Raw genomic sequence first — 19,217 nt, forward strand, 5'->3', positions numbered from 1 at the left:
GGAACAGAAACAGCACTCCTGTCTATCTGGGACAACCTAAAGACAAACTCAGATTCCAACACAAACTCTGCCCTGATACCACTTGACCTCTCTGCAGCATTTGATACGATCAACCATGTGATCCTCATCAAGAGAATTGAAGAAATAGGAATAACAGACTTGGCCCTATTCTGGATTAAATCACTCCTAGTGAATAGAAAGGAAACGGTCTGGATAAAAACCTTCAAATCCGATCTGCAGGTAACCAACTGTGGTGTACCACAAGGATCATTCCTATCCTCACTGTTCTTCAAAATCTACCTAAGCACGCTCACCAAGATCATCAAAAAGCAGACTCATGTGCTACAACTATGCAGACGACACACATCATCTATACAATCGAAGGACAAGAAGAGAACACAACGCTGGGAGAATGTCTCAAAGAACTCTATGACTGGATGAACACAAACCGCATCAAACTCAACCCAGGCAAGATGGAAAGCTTGGTTATATCCAAAAACATGGAAAATAACATCTATGTTCCATGGCCCACAAAACTCGGAACAGCACCCAAACCATCAAAAATGGTAAAAAAACCTTGGCATCCTACTGGACAACGTACAAACATTAGAACCACAAGTAAACGCAGTAATCAAGAAAGGCTTCTTCCTCCTACGCTCGATTAAAATAATCTTACCCTTCCTGTCCTTCACTCATAAAACACTGACCATCATCACCCTCATCATGTCAAGAATTGACTACGCAAACAGTCTCTTCCTCTGAATGCCAGAACACCTGCTGAAGAAACTAATACGAATCCAAAACTCAGCGGCCAGACTCCTGCTTAAACTACCATGAAGGAACCACTTCACCTCAGCGCTAAAAATGCTACACTGTCTGCCAATCAAACAACGAATCACGTTCAAATCGATGTGCATAACACACAGAGCAATCCACTGCCAAGGAGCAGAATTCCTACAAAAGAAATTAACCATTTACCAACCGTCAAGAACACTCAGATCAAGCAATGACATCTGCCTGGAACCAAAACCATACACAAGAAAAAAAACTTGGGGGGGATCCTTTCTCTCCCACCAGGCAGCAAAAACATGGAACACACTTCGGAAACAAATACGCAATACAAAGGACCTTCTAAATTCAGGTAACTACTCAAAACCTTAGAAACAGACGGAATCAATGAACAGACACCAATGGAAATAGAATGCACCAGAAACAAGCGCACGTGGCAAGAAGTATCGGGTGAATGAGAAAACCCAGGATTCACCCTCTCCTCAAACCCTTCTGCTTGGCAAACCCCAAGGGACAGGGGCCTTACCAGAAGATGAAGGAGCACCAATCAATAATCATTAACTAACTCCCAAAAGAACAAGGGGCCCCTTAGGATTCCGCGGAAGGAGACCGCACCCCAAGAGCTCAGGAAGGCATGGGCGGGCAGATACCACTGTCAACCAAAGAGCAACCCAGAACCTTAGCGATCTCAACTCTTGGGAGGGGAGAGCCCCACCACCTTTCCACCCACAGATCACCAGACAGTCACAGAGACATGCCACCGCCTCGGGCACAACCAGACAAATGAACCGCCAAAGGAACGCTTCTGCAGACAGCAAGGGCAGAGAGACGCCCAACACACATGTCCGAAACAACGAGGTAACCCCACTAACCCACCCGCTAAAAAAAACCAACTCTCCGCTTACACCTCACACCCCAAACAAACACAACCACTTTCTCGCACAGAACACCGCACACGCTCCTCTACACTGCAACAACAAAACAAATAACAGTCTCGCACAACAGCCCATGGGAGTCTACTGATCCGTAAAGCACACCCATGCTCAGCAAATGGTGTTAACTGAACTGAAGCTGCCAACAGGACATCACCAATCTTGCTCTTCCTTTTATCCCGCTCCACCGTACCCTCTTACCTTTCAGATCTGCCAGAGCGCCAGGGGAACCACTCTGGTGGTGATAGGGTGCGGTACAAATGTCTTTTAACATGAACAAGGCCTAGTACGAGCGTTATTTGGTTTTTTTCTCCCCTGTATTTTGTACCACCCCCTTTTGTCTCGTGGAGACTGTAAACACTTTTGTATAGGGGCCATAAAAAAATTCCAATAAAGTCATACATTTGATGCACGAGGCACATACTAATTATAGCTTTCTTTCTCTCTAGCCTGAGGACACGTCTGAGGCATGCTTTACCTGACAACCTCTCTAATTATTTTGTGTTAGTACCCTAATCTTTTAAACTATCCATTGGGTGCACACACGAACACTGGGTTACAGGCTCAAAGCTTCCAGCTGCACCACTGTGCTTCAGGTCAAAATCACTTCCCTAATAATCCCACCAGTCAACACGTCACATCTTCCCAAAAACTTCTCCAAGCCCTTATGCCTCATCCATACCTAAATATATGAACTAGCCCTTCTCAGCTTTAAGCTTTGAGCCCCAACGTCGGGATTTCAAAAGAGAAACTCTTTAGCCCAAAGACCTTTATCAATTCACACCTCAACAGAAATGTCTGCTCAACCCCCTCTCAGGTCGCCATTGCACAGAAACCTTTCCTCAGTCCCAGCTTTTTCCTGCCAAACGTCCACACACTTGTGTCCGGTCTGCTGGCAGTCATGTAGTCACTAAGGTACAGTAACTCCCTCCAACCTTTCTGGGGACACCCTGCTGCCACCTATTGGCAGGCATCTCTCATAGCAATTCACACTAGCCTGGCAATAAACAGCTTGACATTACAACGAGGAACTATTAGACTGAAACCTTTAATCTCCTATTCCAGGTAGTTATTCTACTCTCTCCACTTCAGTTTAATTAGGCAAAACACTTTACTAGGCTAAAATAACTGACATACGAGCTACACAAATATACCAGTGTTATCACTGTAAGAAGACACTGTCATGCTATATTTACATATACAACAGTATTTCTACTGTAAGAATACTCATATTGGCTGTCCCTAATAATGGTAATATTTCCAATATAAGAAGGCTTTACCATTCTAAATGTGCCAATATATGGCAGTATTGCCACTCTATGAACATTCATGTTGGCTGTGCTGGAAACCGATACGAGGTTTCCTGACTCCTCGCTTACCTGTCACTTGGTGCCCCTCACCGCCAGAAGCCCTCAGTACCATTGCCATTTGCACTGGCTCCAGCAGCAGCTACATTCCTGATTGCCACAGCAGCATCAAACGCTTTTAGACTACACAACACTGACTCGCATACTAGCAAGCAGTCAGCAGCAAGAGAGCCACACGTGGATCATGCTAGAGGTGGACTGTCTACCACATAGGGTTCACTATAAGGCCACAAGACATGACACATCAAGACCAGCATTGGCACCCCAGCTCACCAAAATTTCGCCCTATGCTTCACACACATCATCTGGGTGCTCTATGCAATGGTGCCACGTCTAACTTGAGCCCACAACAGACACCTATAGGCACCCATCAGAAATTTGCACTGCAGGTTGCTTTGCTTGCCCCTCTCCCATCACAATCTGCAAATGCGCTTTTCGGTTGCAGACATGACTCCAGAGAGGGCATCAGTGGGGGGAAACGCCCTCAGACACTTGGATGGCTGCTGATTGGACCACTGAGAAAGAAAGCCACATCATGTCCCCATCCACCTATTAACTATCAACATTGGCATATAGCTTGGCGGTCCATGGCCGTGACTGGGTGAGCTTTTTTTCAGCTGATCAAACAAATGGACATTGTCCATTTAAGCTCTCATTTTGTTAAAACAACGCTAGTAGACTGAAAGAACTCAACGATTGGATGAACACCAACAGCCTCAAACAACTCTGGGAAAGACAGAAATCATGATTATAGCCAAAAACCAGGAAAGCAACTAATAGATCCTATGGCCAACAGAACTAGGAACAGTGGCCACGCCATCAAACTTGGTCAAAAGCCTTGGAATCCTAATGGACAACAAGCTAACACTAGAGCCACAAGTAATCGCAATAATCAAGAAATGCTTCCTCCACCTACACACAAACAAATTATTCTACCCTTCCTCTCCTTAACGCACAAAACACTATCCATAATTTCTTTCCCTCATGTGCAGGATAGACTACGCCAACAGCCTATATCTCGGAATGGCGAATTACCTACTGTAGAAACTGCAGCATATACAGAAAGCAGCGGCCAGACTCCTCCTCAAACTCTAATGAAGAGACCCCATCACTTCTGCGCTAAAGATGCTACACTGGCTGCCATCAAAAAACCTATCTCATTCAAAACAATATGCATAGCGCACAGAGCAATCTTCGGCCAAGGAGCAGAATTGCTACAAAAGAAAATCACTATTTACCAGCCAACCACATCACTCCGATCATACAGTGACATCCTCCGGGAACCAAAACCATACATGAGGAAAATACTTGGTGGATCAGCATTTTCTTGCCTAGCCGCAAACATTTGGAACTCCCTCCCAAGAGAAATACAAACCATGAAGGATCATCTAAAAGTCAGAAAACTCCTAAAAACCTGGCTGTTCAAGTCAGAACCAAAACTAATGAGCAATACCCACACCCCTCTGAATTATCACACATGTCGCAAGACTGAGGACTTAAGCATACCACGACAAGTGCAGGGAGGCGGAGAGACTTCGGAGTGGGAGGGAGACCCGGGTCCCGACAGAAGGCCTCAACGTATTCATATGAGAGAGATGGGAGCGTCCTAGGTTGAAAAACAGAGAGAGGGAATAAGAGTCGAAGGGGAAAGAGTGGCGTCCTACTAGCTAGCTCAAGGACACTGGGAAGAGTTCCCGCCACCCCCAACATCTGCCCCCTCCCTGAAGGGTCCCAGGAAGAAGATGACCGCCGCACGCCTGGCTATGCCAGGGGCAAATGCAGTGTAGAAATCCATCTTCCAGGACATGGGATGGAGGAGGGTGGGCTGGAGGAGGCATCACCACTAAACGCAGCAGACAACTGAAAATCCTACACAGAATATAGACTGGAGACCCCCGCACTCCCGCTCACCTCAATACACACCACCAGCAGAAACACATATCACAGATGGCCAAAAGAGGAGGTATGATGGAGCGACACCACTAACCAACCCACTAAAAATCTCATTCCTGTGCTTGCACCCCTCAAATTTTAAACCTAACCCAGCCATACCTATATTGCAAAACAAATCGTACGCACTTCACTACACCACAACTAAACAACCCACACATAGCCTCGCACAACAGCACATGACTACCGATCGAAATAAATCACACCCACGCTTCAGCGAACTGTGTAAACCGAACTGAAGCTGCCAACAGCACATCACAACTCTATTGCGCTTCTTCCCACTTAGTCCTACTAACCTACCCCACCCTCTTTCTTTTCAGATCCGCCAGAGCACCACGGGAGCACTTTGATGTTGATAGTGTGCAGTATAAATATCCTATAACATTAAGCACATGCCCATAATAGACGTTTACATTCACAATGGACCTAGGTCACAGACTGTCCTTGACTAAAACGAAAGGGTGGTTACTCTAGCAAGGTGTTCCCAGTAATGCAAACTCTCGTTACTGCAATATTGCTACTCATAGCTAGCTTTCCACCTTCTCTATCAACCATCGCTATCCACATTCGTAATTTGTAAACCAAAATCCCAAAGATTTTGGCCAAATCCAAAATGTTGATCTTCGTGCACAAAGCATCACCCACGTGCCCTGCCCCAAGACTAGGAAAAAGGATTGACTAAGAAGATCAAGAAAATTCAACGTCAAACGCATTTATTCTAACAAAAAAATCTAAAGCTTCACTTCTAGGTGACAAAAGAGCACGGTTTTCAGGACACATTTATTCGAAATAAGTGTTTAATACTTGAAAGGGAAAACCTTGCTGCTCATGCAATCAGGGAAGAGCTGTAGAATGGACTTGAGATGACCTAACTGCAGCAGCGCCCTGGGAATCTGATCCCTTTATTTGCTATGTAGGCCGTGGATGCTCTGGTCCGTACTCTGTATCTGCACGGAGCAAGGGTCTAACCCAGGTTCGTCCTCTGTGCCACTTAAATCTAGGGCCACAGGCATGGTAGAAATGATGAAGGAAGGCTTGCAGCCTTATATTCTACACCACCATGATATTCACCACTGGCAGTTAGCATGTGGCCAATCATATTGAAATGGTTACAGCAGCTCCACCTTCTCCTTGCCGCACAGTGACCACAGAAGCTTTGTGCTCTTCTTCCAGAGACCTGGAGATTTAGGCTACACTACATGGCACCTAACCACACACCTAGTGGCATCTAGAGGTATCTAGAAACAGATGCCTCAGTCTTACCATGGTGGAACCAATTGGACATCCCTTTTACTATCTTAATCACCCCGGACCTCACCAAACACCCCCATTCTTAATATCACACGGCAGGCCATGGTCAAGAATGAATGGCAATTGCCTCCCACAGATTTTCTAGGCCAAATACAGTATACACACACAACCACAAACAGATTTTACGCTTCCTAAAATCGGATAACAAAAGCATGAAATGAAATATCCTGTTTAAGGGGACACCACAGACCAAGGCAAACCTGCCTCAAAAACATAACGCAATCAGCCCTAATCCCCTCAAACTGCCCATTGCGTTTTGACTCTTTCAAACCCAGTATCAGCTATGTTATCTGGTAAAGAGAAGCAGGAATGCAGTGTTGCATTAAGACCTGCATGCCCAAGTTATTATGCTTCCACCTTAACACTGCTTCCAACTGTCCAAGGTAAGTCAAATAAAGGCAAGGTCAAGCAGATGTCAATTTCCTGCTTTCTGAAGGTCGCACATAAAGACCCTTTTTTTTCAGCGATTTTGTGTGGCTCTCAGAAAATGCAAAAAGGACATGCCCGTGTGGGTTTGTCCTTTTTTAAAAAAAAAAATTAAAACCTTTTTAAAAAATGTTTTTAAATTCGGGGGGGGGTTCACCCCCTGAGCCCTCCTTTGCTCCTGGACACACATACCCCCACCCTCTCTCGCGGGATTTCCCCCTGAACTCCCTCTCAGCACACGCCCCCTTCCACCCTCCCAAACCAAAACTCACACACCAACACGCACACTTACCCATTCTCCTCCTACTCCGCTTACGGGGCCCTGGTGAGCCTGTCGGCCCCTGCACACACTTGTGTGCAGCAGGGGCGTGACTGTTCGATTTAGAAAAGGCACTGAGCGGATTTTTCCTAAATCAAATTTAATTTTTATTTTTTTCCAGTCGGCGGAAAAAAAGTAATTTGACCTAGAACAGGTCAAACCGCTGTTCAGCATTCAAAAATTCTTTACTCAACCAGGGCAGCTATACGCAGATCTCCAAAATTCCTTACTAATGACTTCATCTACAGCCAGCTTCCACACTGTTGAAACTCACTCCCTCCTAGACCAGGCCCAAGTTTGGGTCTGGCAAATGTGCTGAAGTGCATTGGAGGTGATCTCGATTTGGGATGAATTGAAATGGGGTGATGCGGTTAACCTGTCAAAAGCATGAATAGCGTTGGTCAAGCTATTAGTTACCTTTTAATACTTTTGCAATGCAATAGTAATTAGACGTAGCAGTCTGTGCCAAGGAATCTTAATTCATGATTTTGGGACACAATAGAAGTCCAATAATGCAGTTGAAATTTAATAGCAAGTAACTATAAACGGTACAGACATTCCACTACTTGGGTGTCTGTTTCCCCAAAAGCAACACATGGGCAGCTCAGAATAAAAAGGTGGAGCTACGTATGCAACAAACCACTGACAAAATACTAATATTTTAACCCTTTGGGTTATCTTGTTTCTCACCCCTTATTGGGTTATCTTGCGTCTCGCCCAGTCTTGGGCTATCTGATTTATCGTACCTGCATGGTGTAACTGGTTTCTTGCTCCGTCTTCGGCTATTGGATTCCTCCCCTCTTCTTTGGTTATCCAGTTCCTAACTCCTTCTTGTGTTAGTGGGTTCCTCACCTTTTCTTGGGTTATCTTGTGTCTTGCCCCATCTTGGACTATCTGGTTTCTCACTCCTGCTTGGGGTATCTGGTTTCTCATCCCCCTGCCTTGGGCTATGGTGTGACCTTTACGGCCTTCTCCTGGTTCCCTGGTCGTACGATGTACCTTTTCTTGGTGGCAGTGTTTGTCGGTTGAAGCGCTTTTTTCGGCCGGTGCGAAACCGCGACTCCGGTTTGCTTGCATCGGTAACTCCGGTCGGAGCTGCACAGGACTATTGCATTGTTGCCAGCGGGTGCCCGTCAACTGCTTCTGGGATGGTTTCATCTCTTTTTCATTCAGCTGGCCCAAGCCACTATGGCTCCCATCCTTGCAGAAGGCTCAGCAGCGTTTCTCATTCATCCGCTCTCTGCGCCGTCTACATGGTGCTGCTCCTGGGCTCTGCCTCGAAGGGGGACGTTCCCTCCTCTACATTACTCCTCTGGCTTGCATCCTCCCTCTTCAGTTGTGGTCTCATGGCACCTTAATGTTCCCCCCTGCAACCAGATGGGACAATCCATTGGTCCTGCGCTTTGTGCAAGGATGGCAACAGTACAGTTTCAGAAACCACGCCAGCCACTTCTCTAGGGGTATTTACACTGTTCTCTCTTTTAGTCCCCACATATGGGTAACGCATATTCCTGTTCAGGGATTGCCTGTCTTCCTAAAAGGGTATGGGGGGGGTCACCACAATGGGGACCCTCTCGCCCTGTCCCCTGGTAGGTTGTTGAGCCTAGCGGGTTCACCTCCCTAATCCCAAAGGGGATGGAGAAGGGACGAATTCCCTGGATTCGTCACATACCATATGGTTGATGGGTATGATTGTTCAAACTATCTCGACCTTATAGCAAAGGTCGATCTTAGAATGGTAATTACTAAACTGAGATTAGCCCTGTCCTGCTTAATTCATTGATAATACACTGGTCCAGTTACACTGAAGGCCGTTGGGGCCTCTGCCACTGTGGTTCACACTGACAAGAGGGTAGTCTGTTTCCTATTATTCTGGCAGATGGTATCATTGTATGATAAAAAAAATGATTGCCATTTGTACTGAGGTCTTTGCATTTTAGGGTATAGAGAGGCAAACAATGACAACACAACTGTAGCTGCATAAACTGTCTACTTTTTGTCCCCGTCAAAAATGGGTTGAATTGCAAATACAGGGACTTAATTTGTGGTTTCGATTATGCTCCAGATCTATAGCTGGGTATTTTTCTGCATTTGTTTGGTAGTATGTGTTAACTTATTTGTTTAGATGATTGTGCTAATTGGAGTGCTGTTTTTTCTTTCAGGACCAAGAAGAAGAAAAAGGTGCCACAAGCTGGCCAGAATTTTACATCGACCAGTTGAATTCAATGGCTTCTGTGAGTATCTTCCAGACGAGCTGGACTTTCTTTCTGAACAGGAAGAGATCTTATGGTGTCCCGTCCTGCGAAGTTTTCACTTGAGTTTAACCCTTGTAGGATTTTATATAATGTGCATTTCTGTCATCTGTTTTTGGAGCAGTCTTGCGGTGAAGTCCAAGGACATGCTACACTACTCTCCCTGCAGTGTTTGTAAACCAGTAATGAGATGAGGCATGTCTGCAGTCACAGATATATGGAAATAATGCAATCCTTTCCTTTAATGGCTGCACACCCATGGTGCTTTGCTCTGTGGCTGTGAACTGTAAGCAAACTTCCAGGGATGGCTACTATATGGCACTGTGACATGTGTGGCTTATTAATGAAATGTCCAATTCTACTTGCGTTAAATGGTCATTTTTTTCATGCGTCCTTTGAAACCCATACTTAACGTCTTCTACTGTTGGGTGCAGTAGAAGTAAGTACTGGGAATCTTTCTTTTCTGCTGGCGGTACTTTAGTAGTTCCTATGATATATGCTGGTCTGCCTTGACATAACACACCATGTAGCATATGTCCACTACCTCCCCTTGTGCTACCTTCTAAAAAAAAAAAAAAACAGCTGTGGCATGGAGGGTGAATCCTGGAAGTCCAATGTGGTTTGTATGATAGTATGTCCTTTCATTTGGGGGGTGACCCATCGTGTACAATCGTTAATCTCCACTATGGTGAAGTATCTGTTTACCTTCTAACAAAAAAGTGAACGAGACCCGTTGACAGACCCCCTATATCAGTTTCTGCAACCACATCAACATTCTTTCGAAAAATACATTTTATTTCAAAAAATATTTATCACCGTTGAATATTAAAAATATATAACAGAGCATAACTGTCTCTCTTAATACATAAACGACACCATGCATTGTGTATGCTATTACATACCGCACCACAATGCTGCCAGTTGATTTCAAACCGCAAGATTATAAACATACATACAGTAACCATTCACTTATTTCATAAACATGACAATGTACAGATCACCCACATCTGTTTAGGTGTTTAACACATATGCTTAACTTTATACTATCCCACACTCAAATTTATTTACAGTGTACACATTTCTTTTGTATTATAAGGTCAACGCATGTTTCATCCGGTATAGATGAGCGATTTTACTGCTCCTATTTCATCCGGCCTTCTTCAGGATGTGAGCGGGGGTCTGTTGCAGCACCCCTCCTTGTATTTGATTGTGTTTTTGTGTGTCCTTCTCATGCACATCACCCATGTTCTCCTATCATAAATCAAAGGATAATCTCAGCCCAGTTTTTGTGTGAGAACCTGATTTCCACTGTGCGGTCTGCAATGCTTCCATATAGGCACTAGTCCTTCATCTTCCCAGCTGTATTACAGCCACTCTATTCCTGCTGCCTGCCGGCAACAAGTTCAGTCCACATAGTGTCTCCTCCGCGTCTCTCACCACTGGGCGTCAGGTCGAAAGGCACAGCAGAACACAAGAATATAAAAGGAGGGGTGCTCTAACAGAGCCCTTCTTACGTCCTGAAGAAGGCCTGATCAAATAGAAGCCGTATACTCGCCAATCTATACCAGCTGAAACACGTATCGACTTTATAATACAAAAGAAATGTGTACACTGTAAATATAATACAAAAGAAATGTGTACACTCTAAATAAATACGAGTGTGGGAGAGTATCAAGTTCTGTATATGGGTTAAACACCTAAACACATGTAGTCCGTGATCTGTACATTGTCATGTTTATGTAACATGTGAATGGTCACTGTATGTATGCTTATAATCTTGTGTTTTGGAATCAACTGGCAGCATTGTGGTGCGATATGTTATAGCGTACACAATGCATGGTGTGGTATATGTATTAAAACAGCCGCCGTTATGCTCAGGTGATATATATTTTTAATGATGAATGGTGACATATATATTTTTTTAAATAAAATGTATTTTTTAAAGAATGTTAATGCGATTGTAGAAACTGATATGGCAGTCTGTCATCTTGTTCGCTTTTTGGTTAGATTTATATTTTGAACCTGAAAGATCAAGACTGTACCCGGTACCCTTTTCTTACTGATATCTATAACCTTGCACAACACTGTGAGCGGATGCTGTGCATATGTTCTAACCATTAATGCCCACTAATCTTTCTACTTTCATACTACCAGCACATTGAGATCTGAAGATGTTGCCTTTGCATTCATGTTTTCAGCAGTTCCTTCCTTGCGTCCAAGTAATCTCCAAGCCTACATGTGTGGTCTCTTTCAGCCCCCAGCGGTTGAGGAGCCATTGCCTCAGTTAAGGTTTCTACAGTATCCCAAGATCGAAGATTGATGCATCTGCTACTGTTATAAATATTAATATAAGAGGAAGGTGAATATTGGCGATGGTGGTGCTTCTTGGTCCCATCTGTGAGCCTTTAGCAGAGGGAAGCGCACCCACAAAGACTAGCACTATATTTGGGTTTTCTTTCTCTGAACTCTGGCCAGGCTGATTAGTGTAAGCAGTCCCTGCAACCCCAGTCGTATCTAGCTTTGGTAGAGCTCTAATCTGCTAGGGATGGCTTCAATGTATGAAAGCAGTCTGTCCTAGTGTAGCAAATCCCCGGCTCCAACCCTTGTCACAATTCATACACACATTTCAGCCAGCTGGATCTGCTATGGATAGGACGCCACGTGACCGCTTTCCCAGTCCTTGGAAGCTTTGAGGACCACTGTGAGAGCTGCCTAGTCATCCCTTTCTTCATATCACTTTAGTTAGACTACTTTGAGCAGCCTTGCACAGCTTGGTTTTGGGGGTGTATGAAGTACACTATTCCCAGATGAGGGCAGGCCAGAGACTGCCGATCTGCTGTGGGGTCTGTGACTTTGTCCATTGTCGTGGTCTGGCCCTTTAAACCCTCGATTCTCCCTTTTCCTCCCTTTACAGGTGGAGATGGTGCAATCACCAACCCATGTCTCTGAACAATAGCCTGGCGATGGGACCCTGGTCAGACCCCGGGCACTTGTTTCTTGCTGCCACCAGCACTTTGCTCACAGAGGAATAGTTGGTGTCCCATTGAGCTACTTCTCTTCCTCACTGTAAAAACTCTTGGATCTCAAGATTTCTTTTTATTGATGCAACAGGTTGCCTCTGTCCACAAGGCTGCCTGTGTGAGCTTCTAAAGCTCGTGTGCAAATGCCTGGCCTTTGAGGACCTTGAGAATGACGTTATGGCCTCTGGAAAGGGGACCGCTCAGGGCAGGCTTCTGTTGCTTGGGTGTCTGTACCCCTTCCCTCTCCTGGCGGAAGAGTTCGAAGGCTGCTGTGTACCTGAAGCTTCCTTTGTGGGTCACACAGTGTTCATTGCCTTGCATTAACGGAAGCGTGTTGCTGGTTGGGTGAATGCGACCACCGCAAGAATGCACTGTTCACGTGGCGCTGCCGGTCAGTTGTTTGGTCCCATAGTTACTTGTACCCACTGCTAAAGAGGCAAAGTCAATAGACACGTTTCCGCCCAGACTAATAGGCTAATATTAGTACTGCCTTGCTCAGTGTTTTGCCATTTAGGATTCCTGTTTGCACAATACCCGCACGTTTCGTGGCAAACTAAAAGCTCTCTTCTGAAAGTGGAAGCAAAGTTTCATGCAGTGGGTGAAAAGGACATTCCAGCGCCTCTGTTTATGAAGGCTCGGTGTGAACTCTGAAGAGATGACCGCCGCTCATGGCAATTTCTCGGACAAGGCCGGGGGTCGTTTGTGAACATACCGGCGTTTCTTGTCAGCTGTGCCAGCAGCGGCACCCTCCTGCCTCCATCACATTGTACACCTGCACAGAATATTTCTGCCACACTGTTGCGGGCCTTACACCAAACGTCACTAAAGTCGGGAAAGCAGTGTTGCACATTGTCCTTTTAGCGGTGTGATGTTTGCAGAGGCGGCGCACACAGCAGCTGCCACAAGGCCTTGCTCCCTGGGCAGCTGCTCGGCAGAACGAGTTACAAAGACAGTCTGTAATCATTAACTTTACAATCCTTTATTATGCAGTGGCAGCGCTGGTATTCGGGAAGCTGCATTCAGGAAATTAAAGTGTGCCCCCAAGAGGGGTTTCAGAGATTCTGAGCACTTTTCTTACGTTTCACTGTTCCTATACTTTTATTTTAAAAAGAAATATCTTTTAAAATCAAAGTGTAGGAAGAAGTTTAAACTTGCACTTGAGTGCACAACGCTGAACATTTCCTTAAACAGCAGGTGCGTTTGGGGGTTTGTATTGTGCGTGGGAGGGGGCGTGGTGATGGTGTTTGTGGGGAGTGGGGGCAGGACAGCAGGAAACATAGTTCCACTATTTCGTAAAAAGAACCGGTTAATGATTCTCTTTGAAATATTGACCCGTCAAATGGCCTCGATTAGTCCCACTTTGAGCTTCAGGTTTGTCTTACTTAACTGTGTTGTTTTGATTAACGTAAGTTGTTTTTTCTGCTCAAGTAATGTTACTGGCTTGGAGGTGCACAGAGCATGTTTTTAAATGTATACACTCTCCGAACAGGTAATACTTTATTATCATTCAGTTAGCATGTTCTATGCCTTGATTTTTATTTCCTCTACTGCACCCTTCCTTTCCCCTTGCCCCCTCAACTGGCTAACCCCTTGCTCCTGATTGGCCGACACACTACTCCCACACAGCAAACCAAGCTGGTTGTAATGGACATCTTTTGAAAATAGTGGTCTCCGCCGCTTGAGCTCCCTTCCCAGCGCTGAACACATCCGACAGAATATTGTTATTCAAGATCAGGACACCAAGGCCTCAGAAGATCCTCATAGGCCAACCATGGTGACTCTAATACCTCCACTGGCATGCCCGTGTCCCCATCTGGTAAAAAGTTTTTTAAAAAAGGTAGTACTACCTTTTTTAAAAAAGTTTAAAAAAACGTTTTACCAAATGGGGACGCGGCATGCAGTCATCCTGCTCAACACATGCCCACTACTTCATTTCGAGGGGTTGGGGCCCACACTTACCTCGTTCCCTGCCGGGAGAAGATGGCAGCCACCAGAGCCACGAGGCGGCTTGGAGCGGGGGGGATTACCGAGCCTTCTCATTGGCTCATAGGCTGCCACAACCCACCGGGTACTAATGGGTCTGAAATCAGTTGTAAACATTTGATGAAATCCAAAAACACCCCCTCAGTATCTAGCCTTGTGCATCCAATGCTCAAAATCAGTGTTTGGGCCAAAGGGAGGTGAGGAGAGGATGGCAAGATTGGAGAACTCATGGCTCTTCCATTGGCTCCTCTCTTGAAGTGCAGGTTAACCTCAAGAGTATGTGATCCTTAAATCAGATGGACTGGACACCTGGGTTAAGGCATGTTCCATTGTTGACTACTTGTTCAGGTTTGCAGCAGTTGGCTTGCATTACTTACTGTGAACAGGTCCCCTGCAATGATAAAGCAAAATGTCCGAACAAGCTCCAATGCTGCCTGTAATTCACTCCTTAGCGATTAGTATCAAGGAGAAGCCAAATATCCCAAAGGATCATGGCAAGGCAGCAGCAACCAAGTAGAAGAACAAATCATCTCAGGTTGCAAAACAATCATGCAAACTGCAAGAGATGAACAGTCACATTTCCGAGGGATGAATTCGAAGCCGAATGATAGACCAATCCTGCTTCAGTATCGCAATGGACCAAACAGCATTAAACGAGAGTTGCACACATATACACTTTGTGTTCTTTGCTTGTACTTTACTGACACCCTTGAAAATGGGCTCACTGCTCAGGTACAGTTGGAGTGATGGAAATTCATGAACTGATGTTAGAGCCGAAATATAAATATTGTTCATACATTGAGACAGCAGACCTTTGTTTTTTGTAGCGACTAATTGCTCACTGCATGCTAGAAGTGATCTTTCATAATGCCAAATCCTTTTAACCCATCTGATGCAGATCATTATTGGCAAATATTTTAACTCTCTCACAATGCTAAACCATTCAAGAAATTCACTCTAGCTGATTGTTAGGTTAGTGGAGTGTAACCTCAAAGAGACCGTCTGCTTACATCCCCTGTACCAGCCCTGAAGTGGCACAGGGCAGTTTCAAAGGTCATATGTTCATTCCTGACAGCTGCTGGGACACACAGCTCTGACAGGTGGCTTTTTAATTGCATGTGCTTCTGATTCAAATCATAATTGTGTATCCTCATCAGGCTAGTGTAATATTAAATTGTAAATATAAGCAATTCCAGGTTATGGCATGGCAGCTACTTTGGTCACACAATTATATAGCCACAGCATTTGATATATTTGTATCTGCTTAGTAAGCAGTGCTTAGCTATGACTGGGCTGATGTGTATTAGTGGTCTAACATGGGTGTCTCCACAACAGCCACAAGGGCCAAAGGCCAGAAAGCTGTCTTCTGATCCTCCCATGTAAGGCCAACCCCTTCCTCCCAGGGTACAGGAACCTCCTTGGCAGGTACCCTGGCAACCAATACTTTAAAAGGTAGACCTGTCCTAACAAAGACGCACACATCAGGGTAATGATCAATGGAGTACTTTTGAAGTCAGCAGATATGAGAAGGGGATGGAGTTAGAGTAGCTATAAGGGAGAAGTAGGCTGAGAAATGGGTTCCACTGTCTTGGTTAGTGCTCTCTACAACTTATCTTGCCCCAGCCCCACTTCCTGCAGACAAAGAACTCTGGGTATGATGTCAGGAGGCAAGGGGCACTAGTAAAAGCATCCTGGATTTGACACCTGGCAACAGGCTTGCTGTGGACCACATTAACATTTAGGAGGATTCTCTGAAACTCTGGTTGCGATACAGTCCATTTCAAAGTGCTCTGCCGTAGCGGTGTGAACATGGGGCACTCCATAGGTGAGGAAAGCTCTGCCCACTAACCATACTCTGGGAACAGTGTGGGTGACACTACTGTGGACCAAGTCCTCTCTGCTGCCTATGCACTAGAACTAGGATCCTTCTCGCTGCATGTGGCATAGGCCCTATAGGTGCCAGAACAAACTTCCTGGAGTGCAAGTGCAGAACTAAGCACTCCCCTTCACCCTGAGGACCCTGATTAGCGCCTCCCAGCAACCCATATGTCTAGAAGCAGCTTGAACCTCTGTTTAAGTGCCTCACAACAATTTTGTGCCAGTTCAACCATGCGCTACTCACTTCGAGCTGCTACAGAACTCACTTTGCTGCATTTGGCACTCTATGAACCACTCACCTGCTGTTTTGATGTCCCTGTAAAGCGCACAACTGCAGTGATTTGACCAACTAAGGGACCCACAGAAGCATTGCCTCGACCAGACTTGAAAGCCGGCTCGACCCGCTAGGAGCCACCAACTTGTGAATCTTGCATGCTGACACGACCCAGCAGAAGCATAATTTCGACCTTACTCAACCGCTGTCTCGAGCTCTTGGAAACCATTGACTCGACTAGTCAGTAACCAGTGATTACATTGCTGTCAAAATAGACAAATGAAGGGGTAAAAGTAATGCAATACAAAAATAAAGGGTAAAAAACAGTGGCAGAATGGAAAAAAAAAAATATAGGCAATTATGTATTAATAAAGGTTTGAGTTTAAGTGGGGAGACTTCAGTTAAAAATAGTATAAATGGGAGGATAAAAAAGGTATAAGTGGTCTGGGAGTTACAAGGGCGTGTCCCCCCGTGAATGGTATTAGCAAGGCAAACATGGGTATAAAGTAATATGGTCAGAGGGGAAAGTTACTGAAAAGACATTTTAATAGCCACAAAACCGCGATTCTAAATTATTAAGAGCCACTAGATGGCAGTCAGAGTATAGAAACAGTCTGCATGTACATAATATGCTTAATGTAAAAGGCCGATATTAATTTGAAAGTTATTAATGTTGCTTCATAAATGTGTTTAGATGTTTTGGGGGCGATACATTCACATATAACAGACTAGTCTTGAGCAGTGACTTGATCCATAGGCAGCCCTGTCTCGAAGCCAACTAGAGACAACTTGCTACTGGATCAACACGACTGAAGCATCTCAACACCGTCTTGACTGCAGACTAGCACCTTGTACTGAAACAAATTAATTTGAACAGACCCTATCCCCTGGTCAACCTTAATGGACCATAGTGACTTTAAGCCCCACCCCTTTATTTGCCTTTAAAGCCCTTCTTGAACAGTGACATTTTTTGCCTGAGTAACCCCTGCATATCAACCCCCAGTGCTCCTTATCAGTCTGCATTCTTTGTGTTTCTTTTACAGGGGTCTGTCTCTGGGGGTTCAGTTAGTTGTGTTAATTGATTGTTTTTTTTAATTAAAGTTCCTATTTGTATAGATCCTTGATTGGAATTTTGTTTGTGATGCATCTGTATTAGTCCCCCCCACCCCCTGAAGATGTAGCCTACCCTCGGCCCATGTTACCAAAAGAGGGCAAGGGAGGTATACCTGTCAGGTTGTGCCTGTCCCACCTTTGATTGGGTTTACTGCTGATTTAGTAGTAGCGTGGGGCTGAGTAGACTGTTTTGCCTCTACGCATCAGTGTACTCCTGCAGAGCAGTACTCATTTCATTATGAAGGGAAACCACTGGTATAGATTAAATGGAAGAAGCTGTAATATTAATTAAAACAAATATACAAGATGGTGAGCTGTAACTTAAGTCCTGCAGCAGCACACTCCAGTTCCCCATGTCACGTGTGGCTGTGTCCTAGAGCCCCTAGAGAGAAGATGCTAGCTGGAAACCTAGTCCTGACTTTGAGAATTTTCTTTGACCGGTCTTGGTTTCGTTGGGATTTTACATTTGTTACTATAGGCAAACAATGCTGCAACCGCGTTTCAAAAGTGTCTCTGTTCTGCAGTCATTTTAGAGCCATATTTGCACATCTCCTAAAAGGCTGGGTCTCATCGGATGGGCATGGTTGCTTTGAGGAGCCATGGCCTACCTACTTCAGTGTCTGCACCTGCTTAAGTCTCTATTTAGAGCTTGTGCAAGTGCTGAGCCTTGGTCTGCTTCTGAGTGTAGGATAAAACCCTTTCGTAAAGTGGACAACCAGTAGGGAGTCTGAGGTAAGGGACAGGCTGCTTCTGCCTTCACTTCTTTCTAAATCTGTTCCACGCCTGCACTCTGCAGCGGTTCCAGGCATAGTTGCATCCCAGGTTAGAAGTCCTGCGAATGGAAACATTTGTTCTGTTAACTGAAGTAAAGTGTTTTGGGGTTAGGTGGTCTTGCCATTGTGCCCAATGTTTAATAGCCGTGTTGTATTAAAGGATAGTTCCGGGACTTTTTTTTTATTGTCCCTACGGGTCGGCCATGTGTTTGTAAGCATAAATCGGTAGATCGTAGGAAACTTTCCTATGGACCTTACCCGACTTTTCGCCCATTATCGCACTCGAAATCAGCCTCCATTTTGTGATAATCCTATCATTCCGCCGCATCGACCTGGCTCACCTGCCTTTGCGGCACTAAATCAAATCCCCCGCCCCTGAGCCTGACATCAGCAGACGCGTACTGCCCATTTCAAGCACGTCTCGTGTCAACAATCGCTGCGCCTCAGCTATTGACGTGTTGCCATGGAAATGGCAGGACGCCTCTTTCCCCAATAAGTATAAACAGACCGTTTCACAACACACAGCAGCAGATTTTCGATTCCATTCCTCTCTCTGTGTTACTTTGAGTATTCTGTGACTCGTTTCAGTGCTCTGGTCAGCTACCTTCGCCGCTTGTAGCCCGTGTGAACACCTGTACCATCTCTGTAAATTATTTTACTATCTTTACCGCACAATGGCCACAATAATGCCGTATATGTACGAGCCCGAGTACACCGAGGAAGAACTACTGGAAAGTCAAGCACGCGAAAACGATGGGGATTCGGACGGCAGTTGGGAGGACCAGTCAACGGATGAAGAGCCTGGACCATGTCGCATGGACGGCGTCTCC

At 45.2% G+C, this 19,217-nt stretch overlaps 1 protein-coding gene across 4 annotated transcripts in view; it reads left to right on the forward strand.

The window, feature by feature from the left end:
- Positions 1-19,217, forward strand: part of DAAM1 (dishevelled associated activator of morphogenesis 1) — an 896,952-nt gene that overhangs the window by 631,859 nt on the left and 245,876 nt on the right. For all 4 annotated transcript variants that reach the window (XM_069638889.1, XM_069638892.1, XM_069638891.1 and 1 more), the window contains one exon: positions 9,257-9,328. In XM_069638889.1, the coding sequence (XP_069494990.1) occupies positions 9,257-9,328 (72 nt within the window). The remainder of the gene's footprint in view (positions 1-9,256; positions 9,329-19,217) is intronic.

Source organism: Ambystoma mexicanum, chromosome 14, assembly GCF_040938575.1.
Source record: "Ambystoma mexicanum isolate Mex_15411 chromosome 14, UKY_AmexF1_1, whole genome shotgun sequence".
Classification (NCBI taxonomy): domain Eukaryota; kingdom Metazoa; phylum Chordata; class Amphibia; order Caudata; family Ambystomatidae; genus Ambystoma; species Ambystoma mexicanum.